This window comes from Microtus ochrogaster, chromosome 2 (assembly GCF_000317375.1).
Source record: "Microtus ochrogaster isolate Prairie Vole_2 chromosome 2, MicOch1.0, whole genome shotgun sequence".
Classification (NCBI taxonomy): domain Eukaryota; kingdom Metazoa; phylum Chordata; class Mammalia; order Rodentia; family Cricetidae; genus Microtus; species Microtus ochrogaster.
In genome coordinates this window covers 54,877,865-54,890,045 of record NC_022010.1, presented here as the reverse complement: position 1 = coordinate 54,890,045, position 12,181 = coordinate 54,877,865, and the positions used below count along the sequence as shown (strand labels likewise).

The 12,181-nt window shown below is 37.3% G+C and overlaps 1 protein-coding gene across 2 annotated transcripts in view; it reads right to left on the bottom strand.

Annotated features, from left to right (window-relative positions):
* Positions 1 to 4,386: 4,386 nt before the first annotated feature.
* Positions 4,387 to 12,181, bottom strand: part of Naa50 (N(alpha)-acetyltransferase 50, NatE catalytic subunit) — a 13,261-nt gene continuing 5,466 nt past the window's right edge. Inside the window, exons 2-5 of one of the 2 annotated variants that reach the window (XM_005345010.2) lie at positions 8,236 to 8,372; positions 7,557 to 7,676; positions 6,916 to 6,982; positions 4,387 to 5,509 (exon numbers count right to left, since the gene is read on the bottom strand). In XM_005345010.2, the coding sequence (XP_005345067.1) occupies positions 5,332 to 5,509; positions 6,916 to 6,982; positions 7,557 to 7,676; positions 8,236 to 8,372 (502 nt within the window). In that variant the 3' untranslated portion in view covers positions 4,387 to 5,331. The remainder of the gene's footprint in view (positions 5,510 to 6,915; positions 6,983 to 7,556; positions 7,677 to 8,235; positions 8,373 to 12,181) is intronic. The other variant, XM_005345011.2, reaches the window with a different exon arrangement.

Here is a 12,181-nt window from a genome sequence, read left to right as displayed (position 1 = left end):
TACCATTTATTATAGGAAACTGAGGTTTGATCCCCAATATCCATATGGAACTGGACCCTCCTTATGACCTCATGCGGTTTTGAGGAACAAACATGCACACACAAAAAAATTTTTTTTTTAAATTATGGCCGCTAGAGATGGTATTGTGATTAGGATTGCTCCCTCAAGTGGGGTCTATGTAACCCAAATTGGGGTTAAGTTCAAACTCTTACTGCTTCAGCCTCTTCTCTTGATCCAAGTGGTAAAATGCTGGAAGTCAGTCCTAATGAGTCTGGTCCCTACTAAATAACAAAATCCCACCAGATTTGAGCTAGTCTGCTACTTTTAAATTGTAGCCTGATTAAAGATAAAAATGGAATAAGCTACACCAGTCTAGAGAAACAAATTAGGTTTGATACAATCATAACCACAAAACATAGCTTCGATGCCTAAGTCCTGAATCTTTTTGACTTTTCAATTATCAGCCTTTTAAATCTTATTAAAGCGTGTTTATATTGGATGCGATGTTAAGTCAGTGTAAAGAATATTTCTCTCCATATTGCTTTATAACATTAAAACAAACTCAAGATTGATGATGAGAACTTTTGTTCACTTTTGGAAAGGAAATGTTCAGCCAACCAAGTTGATAGAAATAGGTTCAAGAATTCAAATCTAGGGCTGGAGAGATGGCTCAGCAGTTAGGGGCATTGCCTGCTCTTCCAAAGGTCCTGAGTTCAATTCCCAGCAACCACATGGTGGCTCACAACCATCTGTGATGAGATCTGGTGCCCTCTTCTGGCATACACACTGACAGACTATTGTATACATAATAAATAAATATTTAAAAAAAAATTCAAATCTAGCCTCAGCTACATAGCAAGTTCAAGGTGAAACCTTGTCTCACAAATAGCTGTTTCCAAGGGTCCTTCACTTGTTGTAAGATGTTCTACTTACAACAGAACATTAAAGGCCTAGGAAGATAGTGCAACAATTAAGAGTGCTTGGGAAGCACCCACACGCACGAATCTTAATACTCTGGAGGCAGAAGCAGGTGGATCTCTGTGAATTAAAGGCCAGTCTAGTCTACAAAGAGTTCCAGGATGGCCAGGGCTACAGAGAAACCATGGCATTTTTTAAACTTACCTTTAGAGGCCATAGCCCTCACTTCATTGACCATTACTGTAGTGCAGAGCTTAAAAGGCAAGTGTTTATTAATAAACTCATAGAAATCATTTAAGGGAGTACTGACTGCTCAAATCTTTAAAAATAACTCCTGATGTTGCCAATGTTTCTCAGGAGCTAAACAGATAGGCTCTAGAAGTTTGGTTGACAGAAACAAATTCTTGCAATCAGTATCTTGTTGTAAAGTTATAGCTATTTAACATGTTTAATTGATACTTAACTGATATCCTTGACTTGAGGACAGTGAGTTCCTAATTCAAAGTACAGAAAATTCCAAAATATTCTATCCAATAGTAACTCTTCCCAAATGTTAGATTTAAGGTTTCATCACAATACAAAGACCATAATTTTTTAAAAACCAACATTTGGCTTTGTTAAGTGGCAAGTGTCTCATATTAATTTTATGTTCCAAATGACTCCTAGCTCAGACTTAGTTTGAGGCTAGGCAGTCTACTCACATGAGAAACTGGGGCCTAAAAGCCATGTGAGATAAAGTAGCTCCTCTGATCATTGTCAGGCCTTCAAGAAAATTCAGGCCTTGATGATACTTGATAGTATTAAGATCTTATATCAGAACCAACTGGAAAAATCATACATTGCTTCATCGGGAAATTATGGGATCCGACAAATCTGTTGATTGAAACCGCTAAATTTTGGAGTGATGTAGTATCTAAGATGCAAAGATCATCCAATGTTTCTTGTGGAATAAGCCAAGTGCTAATTCTGACCATCTTGACTAGAAATATAAAATATTTGTTTTATATATTATATAATACAATATATAATGTAGAAATATTAAACATTTGTTAATCACATTAAAACAAAATTTTAAGTGGATACTTTTGATTAAAAATCCCTAAACTCACCCATATACCACCAAGATGAACAGGAAGAAGTAAAGGGAAGGCAGGGCCCACAGCCAAGTTTCATAATCGTGAATGCAAAGAGGAAGGGGGGCACAAATGGTGCAATACATACACTAGGGCAGGATGATATGTATAGGAATGGGACAGACATGAAGCTGAGGTGTGGAACAGCCCCACATTCTTTTGTTTCTGATGTTTCCAGGCTGAAATTCCCTCTCAGACAAGACTTAAAAAAAAGAGGGTCAGGGCCTCAGTTGGACACCCACCCCCCCCATAGCTGTTGTAAGCAGACTTGTTGGTCTGGGGCTTCTGTAGGTGGAGCTGGTCTGGCTACGTTGCCATGTATTGGCCAGTTTTTTTTTTTTTAACAAGGTCTGAATTAGCATGCCCTGATTATACCTGGACTATTTTAATGAGTTTTAAATTGGGTCTTAAATATAAACAGTATGGGTCACAGTACACAACTTATAGTTGCAGACTGTAACACCCAGCACAATGCGCTTCATGACATTTATAGACAGATCACTACCAGAACATCACATAAGTTTATTTCAGATGTAACAGTAACGGTAAAATTGACAAGTTTAATTCTTAACTGCACCAAGTAAACGTAGCCACTTAAGTATCTTTAAAGATATTCCCTCCAAAAACTGAGGGAGGTTTTCTGTTCCACCACCACACACCATGCTTCCCAATAGTTCTCTTTTTGGAGGACTTTCAATTGAGTGACCTGCTTTGGAGACACTTAGGAACTCCTTTCCCCAGATGAAAATTAATCTTGACAAATTATATATTGCATAGATTTCTCTACAGTGTCTTTACTTTAGAATCTAAATTCAAATAGCATACAGAATTTTAACCTATTTACCCCACAGTAAAAACAATCTGTCATGAAAAAATGGAGACAGCCTTCAAACTTCCAGTTAACAGAATTACTATTTTACCTCAGAAATTATTAGCACATATTAAAAACAAAGAAAAAAAACCCCAAAACAAATAAACCCAAACCAAAACCCACAAACTCAACATGGGGTGTTACTTTAGTATTTCCCGACTCACAGGCATATGGACTAGTCCCAGTTTCTATTCTTCCACATCTTCCCCTTATGTAAGTGGATGGAATTACGTAATGCAACTTGGATACAGGACAATTGACCCTATACATACATTTAAAATTTAGGTTAAATCACTGACTAGAGTGGAAAAAGAAACAATAATAGGGAGCCTACACACTCAATTCAAACTTTATTATTTATCCTCCTCTTTAAATAACATGTACTTAATTGTTGTGAGGCAGCTATTCGGTATTCAATAACCACATTTAGGGATACATTCATAGGACTACTTAGATAGTCCAAGTGAAATGGTTATAGAAATAGAGGCAGTGTCATCTCAGAAAACTCTTTTATATATCAAAATCTATTTTGCTATCTGGAAGTTTACAAAATGGTTGACTTCTTCAAACTAATTATGCTATCATTTATGCCCTCTTCTCTTGGCAAGAGCAAGCTGAAGCTTATCCATGAAAGTAAAGGTGCTTAACACTAAACTTTTTTTCTGGGCTTAGATTTGGACTGTCTAGGAAATCAATACCCAAGAAACAAGCATGGTACTTCTACAATTTCACTACCCTATACATCCATCCATCCATCCATTCATCAACCACACCCCATATTTTTCTTGGCACTCAAGACTACTGAAGTCCACCTTATGTACTTTCACATTCTCAAATAAAAACTTAAAAGTGTTATAAAATGTGCATAAGCATCTTGTGAGATAATTTTACCATTTAACCTAGTTGGAAATAAGACTTCCTTACCATAATTTTCCTAAGAGGAAGTATTAAACTTCCTTTTAAAGTTAAATGAAAGGAAACATACATTCTATACTGTTCTAAAGTCTAATGAGAACATTTCTTGAGCCTCTGATGACTATTGACAATCTAAGAAATGCCATGTATCTTTGAGATGAGGAAAAGTCTCCACATTACAATTCTCAACCCATCAGAGCCACTCCCAATGTGCCTGAAAATGATCTGGACTTAACCAAACCTGTCAGTTGGAGGTCACAGTGATATCTGTATTAACACTTTATACTTCTATTGTTTCAAGAATAGAAGGAATTTGTCTTGATTCCTCTTATTCCAAATCTTTAAACTCAACATTGTAGGCACAGAGTGTAAGCAAATCTGGGATGTTCTTCAACAGATAAGCAATAGCATAACAATGTTATTTTCAAAAATACTGTCTAGAAATTCTTCCATATATTATCAATGCTCAATGGTCACACTTAACAATCTGTATTAGTTGATATTAAATACACTTAAAATGTTACAAGTCCATCTAAACTTTTTATGTAATTTTGTATGTCCAAGAGAAAACACTTGCTTCAGGTTTATTTAGGGGTATTGGCTTATAAGGACATAACTCCATGTATAAGGTTACACTATTATTGGGCTTACTGAAAAACAAGAGAAGAAAACCAATTATAACAATTTTCTTTAGGTCAGTTAAAGGCCATATTTCTAGCTGGGATATTAAAACAGTTCATTTCACCAGCTCATACTCTACAAGTTAATGCCTCTAGTAAAAATATTAACAGCAGGAAGGAAGGAAAAAAACAAAACAAAACAACATCTGCTAACAAGCAACCCACTCATCAGCTTTAGTAGCAGTTTAACTGAAATACTTTGATCAAAGTCTAATACTACCTACACAAACTGCCCCACCAATCAGCAAATAGAGAGAAAAACTGCTTTTAAACCTAAATAAGCTTAGTATTTTCTCACAAGGATAACAATGGTCCAACTCCTGAGAGTGCTTGAAGGACGAAAGGTAGAGTGAAGGCAATATCAGGGATTAGCATCCCACAGATAGTCTTTAAAACTCAAAGTACCACAAATACACTAAGCTTGTCTACGAATTAGAGAAGATATTGCTGCTGCTTCTTTTTGTCTTTTGAAATAAACAATATTGTAGGCTCTGCCCTTCAATGTGAAAGCAGGATGTTAAAAAAATAGCTAAAAATCGAAATCATCTGACTCCCAGTTTTGGGGACATCTTAACTGTGAAAGGATACAGACCTATCTTCTCCTGCCTTCAACCTAACCACCTCACAAAAATAAGAGAACTAAAACAATCCAAACATGATCATTTTTAAGAGTTCTTGAAAGTATTAAAAACTTTAAGAGGAGAGAAAGGAAGAATAACAAGGGAGGAAAGCTGAAGAAAAGGGGGAGGGGAAATCAATGGGTCTTTCTTTATTTGGCGACAAGCAAGTGCAAGAAAGTTCATTTGTAATTTGTTCAGTTGTCTGTCTTTTGTGTCTCTGCATTCTGACCAGATGGGACTTTGAGGTTTTTCTGAAGCACATGAGCATCTGCAGGTTCTATCCTCTTATAGTAGTTCTTCTTTGTCTCAATAATCTCAAAGCCAAACTTCCTGTAGAAGTCAATCGCTGACTCATTGCTGATCTGGACATGCCTGAGATACAGGGTATATATACACAGATACATATATAAGACAGTTTCATCAACTTTCAAGTTTTTTAACCAGAGATAGCTTCAAATTGGTTAGAGGTGGAATTTCAGACATTTTGTACATTTTCTTTACAATGACCAATATTTAACAAAGGTTACTATTTTACACTTTTAAACTAATTCCCCCACTTGCAAGGCAGATGGCCAAGATTAGAAGGATCAGTGTTTATTTTTATACTTAACAAAGGTTAAACCATCATGAGGCTTCCAAAGGACCGGCATTCTGTTCCTAGCACTGCCATCAAGGAGCTCACAACCACCAGTAACTTCAGCTCCAGAGACTGTTGATGCCTCTAGCCTCCTTGGAGACCGGTAATCATGCACTGCCCCTCCCCACAAATATACACACTAAAAACAATTAACAACAAAAATACACTCTAGTCTTAATTGCCTAAATATATCTTCTTGAGCTTCTTTCATTACTCTTCAGAACATAATATTCTGCATAATATGAAAACAATTCATTGTTGTAATTTCTGTCTTAGCTCTGCATGTTGGTTGGTTGGTTGTTTTTTTTTTTTTTTGAGTCAGGGTCTCTACCTGGCTGCTTGAAATTCACTATGTGTAGAGCAGGTTGGCCTCAAACCCAGGAGAATCCACCTGCCTCTGTCTCCTGAGCGCAAGCAAGCTATAGGATTAAAGACATGAGCCACCATAACAAGTTGTCTTAGATCTTTATACTGTGGCCTCCTGAGACTCTTTGTTTCACCATAGGGTCCCTTATATATAATTAAAACCAAATTATAACATAAATGATTCATCACAACAATTTTCTACCCACACTTCACCAACCTGGAATTAAAAATAAAGTTGAGCTCAATAAAAATCAATTAAAAAAATAATAAAAATTAAGTTGTCCTGAATGGAACATATACACCATTTTTCAGCATTCCACTAAATACAACACAATAAAACTTCTGTAACATTTTCTTTTGTCTAGGCACCCTTAAGTAAATTAGGTCAGTTTAAAGAACGTGGGAGGATAGGTCATCTGTAAATAGTACGCCCCCTCTATATGGATTTATGAACTTAAATAAATACTTTGTTTTTTTCTAAAACTTATTTTGTCGGTGTGGTCACTTTTGTCTGCAAATATGCCTGTGTACCACTTATTTATCAGAGGAGGGTACAGGATTCCCTGGAACTGGAGTTACAAATGGTTTTGAGACACCATGTGGGTGCTAGTAATGGAACTAGGGTTGTCTAGAAGAACAGCCCTTTTATATGTCTATTGCTATCAAAGGACAAGCATACCTTCATCAAATATACAATGAGTGAGTAGATTTCAAAGTTTCTTGAGAGATTTAAACAGATAATTTATAGACACTCAGATGAACATTAGGTACTTACAGATAGATGTTGTCAAAAGTGCCATCTTTCTCACAGATGTTTAGGACATGATTAAGCATTTTAGTTCCTATCAATAGGCAAAAACAAATAAGTAAATAAATAACTTTACAAGTTGACCCCCCCCACCCCACAAGACAGGATTTCCTGTGTAGCCCTGGCTGTCCTCAAACTCACGAAGATCCAACTGTCTCTGCCCCCTACCCCCGAAAGTGCTGGGATTAAAGGCGTGTACCACCACCACCTAGCTCTACTTTCCATCTTTACTAAGACCTGACACAGAACTAGAAGACTAGAAGACAACTAGACATCCATATTTCCCCAAATTTTGTTCTCTGTGTGTAAATATGTTTAAAACCACTAGAGAACCTTTTCTCATATTCATATATATGAATGAAACAATTCCAGACTGATAAACAAATCAAATCTATGGGCTTCCAAATGAATACTAAGCAATGGTTTTCATTTTACTTTTCACAATCCACTTCCCAGTTTCCTCCCCCCGCCCCCCTTTTTTGGTTTGTTTTCTGAAACAGGGCTTCTCAGTTTAGCTCTGGCTGTCCTCATTTAATCACTCAAAGATACAGCAGATTAAAGACACACTCCATCAACACCTGACAGAACAAAACACCACATAATTTTACCTATTCCTAGTCTTCGGTAAGGTGCAAGGCATCCTAGTGTCATGATGTAAAGTCTCTTTTGATTCTGTGAATGATCCACCCTGCAGCACACCGCACCTACAGCTATATCATTGAAATATGCTGCCACAGAAAATAAAAAGATGTAAATTATAACATTTTATTTAAGCAGCTCCTTAAAAAAAAGGCATCAGATTTTAACCAACTACTCTTATGAGAATATCAATGACCTCAAGACTGACATTGTCTGAGGAAGGTTAAGCTTTCTCTGTAATAGTTAAATTGTGATAAACACACAGGCTCACAGTAAATAACAGAAAACATTTCAGAGCCAGGGAGTTGGCTCAGCAGAGAAAGGTATCTGCCAAGCCTGGAACCCTAAAGCTCAACTGTTGGAACTTACAACGTGGAAGGCTAGAACTCACTCCCCGAAGTTGCTCTCTTATGTCCAAACGTGGTCATGTAGTCTGTGCGCCTGCACATGCACACACTCACACTTTTTGTAAAGGACATTAAGTATTTGCTTTTAAAAGTCATATATTCAACACTGATCTTGCTCAAAAATCTGTAACATTTTATTTCAACTTCTCTTGTTTATAAAATTAAGGAGCCTGTATTAGTTGCTCTAGTATTAACAAACATAGTTTGAGAATTCATATTTTAAAAAGGAGGAAAGACATACCAAGTTTTGCTAGCTCGCCAACCTCTAGCACATCCTTGTAGAATTTATCATTATAGCTGACTGGAAAGATGACCTGGTTCAATCTCTTCAACTGTTTAATATTGTGTGGTGTCACATCCCCCAATTCGATCCGGCTACTGGAACAAACCAAAATGTACTCAATAAAAGATAATTAACTTGATTCATTAAGATACTATTAAAAGGGTACCAGTCATTTTTGCATGACTGACAAATGCAACCCTTTCTTATTACTTTATATTCTTAAAACACTACCACTTATAAGCAAATTTTGTCAAATGTTCAACCAAAATTCTACTTACAGCTTTTCTACAAATATATACATTTAGGGACAAAAAAAGTACACACTAACCAATAAGGCCAGAATATTATCCTTTAATAACTACTAAAACTGTTCTTCTAGTTTATAGTTTAAAAATGTAGATATAGCTATTATTGATAAACAGACTGATAATATTAACAAAGGTATAGGAAATGGTACTAAAAATGAAAATATAAATTCATACACTATTTCTTGAGACAATCCAGCACTAAGCACTGAGAAACCCGCCCATCTCCTTTACTTACGTAAGCAGAAAATAAATCAATTGTGAAAAATTATTCGCATTTTATTTATTGAGAACAGTGATCCAGTAACAATATCAGTGGTAAGTGATATTAAGGATTCATATTCCAGCACATCTCAGTTTCAGCATGAGAATTTCAGAAAACAGAACAAGTACTTAGGGACTTCAAAAAATAAGGAATTAAAAGAGAGCTCAAGATTCCTGATAATGAAACTGTTCTGCCTTGAAAAGTAGTCCACAACATAAATTCCTAATAGCTCAAATAACTTTTACTACATACTAAAAATAAATCTGTTGAGGCAAACCCTGCTGGAAATCCACACAACAGTTCATTCCTTGTATTACCAGCACTACCAGCAGACACTGAAGACTCTTTTCTTGTGCTGGAAATCAAGCCCAGGGCCTCCTTCATGCTAGGTAAGTGCTCTTTCAGGAGCTACAACCACAGCCCCATTTATCCTCTTTTTACCTTCTGTTTAAGATTAGTTTTTATTTATGTTTACGTGTGTGTATGTATATTTGAGCCTCCTGGCCATAGAGGTGTCAAATCCCTGGAACCACCACGTGGGTGCTGGGAACCAAGTACAGTTAGGTGCCCTTATGCTAATAACCTGTTCACAGTAGATGGCATAAACAATAAAAAGTACTAAGACAGCTGGGCTGTGGTGGCGCACGCCTTTAATCCCAGCACTCGGGAGGCAGAGGCAGGCAGATCTCTGTGAGTTCAAGACCAGCCTGGTCTACAAGAGCTAGTTCCAGGACAGGCTTCAAAACCACAGAGAAACCCTGTCTCGAAAAACCAAAAGAAAAAAAAAAGTACTAAGACAAAATAAGCATTAAGGCCGGGTGGTGGTGTCACACATCTTTAGTCACAGCACTCGGGCAGAGGCAGGAAGATCTCTGAGTTTGAGGCTAGTCTGGTCTACACGGTGCATTTCAGGATAGTCAGGACTGTTTCACAGAGAAACCTTGTCTCAAAAAAACCAAATAGAATAAAATAAAAACAAACAAACCTCTTGCATTCACTTTAGTCAGACTATAGGGCAAACTGCTGCCATTGAAATCACTGAACCTTGTGAACTTAATGTTACTCAATGAATTCTGAAATGTGTCCACCTATTAACTACTATAGCACTTTCCTAACAAAAACTTTCAAATTTTAAATTTTCAACATCCAACTCTATCAAGTATTCCAATTTTTAAGTCTGTTTTTGGTGTGTCTCTGTACAACAAATACTACGTGTACCTGTACAGCTATTTGTATAGAAATCAAATCCACGTGCTTCCACTGAGCGAGCTTTCATCCTCAAAACTAAAAAAAAAAAAATTGCTGGCAATATTCAGAAAGACCACAAGATGGAGATGAGACTCTCCAAAAAATGTTCTCCCCAGCATCAAGGCCTGACTTAGTTACACAGCAAAAATAAAGTGCAGGCAAACTCTCTAGACCTGCCTATTCATTCAATAGATACAGCATAGCTTGGCACAAAATTTTAACTAGTCATTTTTTGTTCAGAATTTCATGTTGAAGGTGCCTTAGAATCCACTGGGCCCATTCCACTTCCCTTCATAGAGATAAAACCGAAACTCCAACAGAGACTATGCTCGTAGTAAACAGTATAAAGCTAGGAATCAAGCATTTCTAGGAATTTTTATTATAATGAGATCAATCCTATCATAGTCCCTCAAAAGAATCATCTTTGTTCCTTAAGGTTAAAGAGAAGGGTGTGTGATATGTGCTGGTAAGAGTCCACTCATACCAAACAATTGGAATACTTGATTAAAGCATTATTTAATAGAGATCAAAATATGGCTGAAGTCAATAAAAATTCAAGACATTAGATTTTTCCTCTTGGCTAGTGGGAATCTTAATCTAAACCATGTCCTTCAGTAAATGACACAAAAGGTCAAAAGCACAGTTTAAATACCATGGTGGTTTGAATACCTATGGCCCCTACAGACTCAAGTGTTTGATTGTTTTGCCCAGAAGTGGCATTATTAGAAAGTGTGTCACTGTGTAAGCCGGCTTTGAGATTTTATAAGCCTGGGTAGTAGGACACAGACTCCTTACGTGATGTGGGATGTCCTTTTGTATATGTGTTGCTTTTATTGGTTGATGAATAAAACTCTTTGAGCCAATGGCACAGCAGAATAAAGCCAGGTGGGAAATCAGAATAGAGATAGAGAGAGTAGACAGAGTCAATGAGACACCATGTACTGCCGAAGGAGGTTGCCAGTAGGCCACAGCCTCGTGGTGATACACAGATTAATAGAAATGGGTTAATTTAAGATAGAATAGTTAATAAGTCTGAGCTAAAGGCTAGACAGTGTTGTAATTAATAGTTTTGGGTGACTATCCAGGTCTGAGAAGTCAGGAAACAAACAAGCAGTTTCTGCCTACACTTATATTCCCCGCAGATCAAGATGTTTAACTTCCAACTCCTTCTCCAGTACCATGTCTGTCTGTGTGCCACCATGTTCCACCATCATGATAATGGACTAAACCTCTGAACTATAACCCATCCCTAATTAAATGCTTTCCTTTAAAAGAGTTGCAGTGGTCATGGTGTCTCTTCACAACAACAGAAACCGTAACTAAAACAAACACTAACTATCCAAAAGACTTTTCTCTTTACTGAAATTCCTACCTCACACAGTATTCTATGTTTGTCTGTCTTCCCCGTTCCCAACCCCCTTAAAGACAGGGTTTCATGCAGCCCAAGCTGGCCCAGAACTTTTTTTTTTGTAGCTGAGCATGACCACAAACTCCCAGATCCTCTTCCCAAGTGCATCAAAAAAGCCCTGGCTAGGCATTACTTTTATTTTTTGGTTTTTTTCAAGACAGGGTTTCTCTGTAGTTTTGGAGCCTGTCCTGGAGCTAGCTCGTGTAGGCCAGGCTGGTCTTGAACTCACAGAGATCCACCTGCCTCTGCCTCCCGAGTGCTGGGATTAAAGGCGTGCGCCACCACCGCCCGGCTAGGCATTACTTTTATACTTAATCTTTTCTACCTAATGCCACTTGTTGCTGGGTTTGGGCTTCTCATCTAGATTTTAAAGTAAGATCTCTCAATCTTATAACTACTGACATTTTGTATTGAATACACCTTGGGGATTGGGACTGCACATCTTAGGATGTTTAACTGGATCAAACTTTAGCTTCTACACACTAGGTGTTATCTCTTTTCTCTATCTTTACGAATAGCCTCACCTTTAATCCTGCCAAGTCTCTTGTTATTTGAAACTGGGCCTCGTGTACTCCAAGCTAGCCTTGAATTTCCAATCCTCCTGCCTCTATCTCCCTGGTGATGATTACCAACATGCCATGCTCATACTAAGTCTTTTAAACTCACTTTATTTAGGCT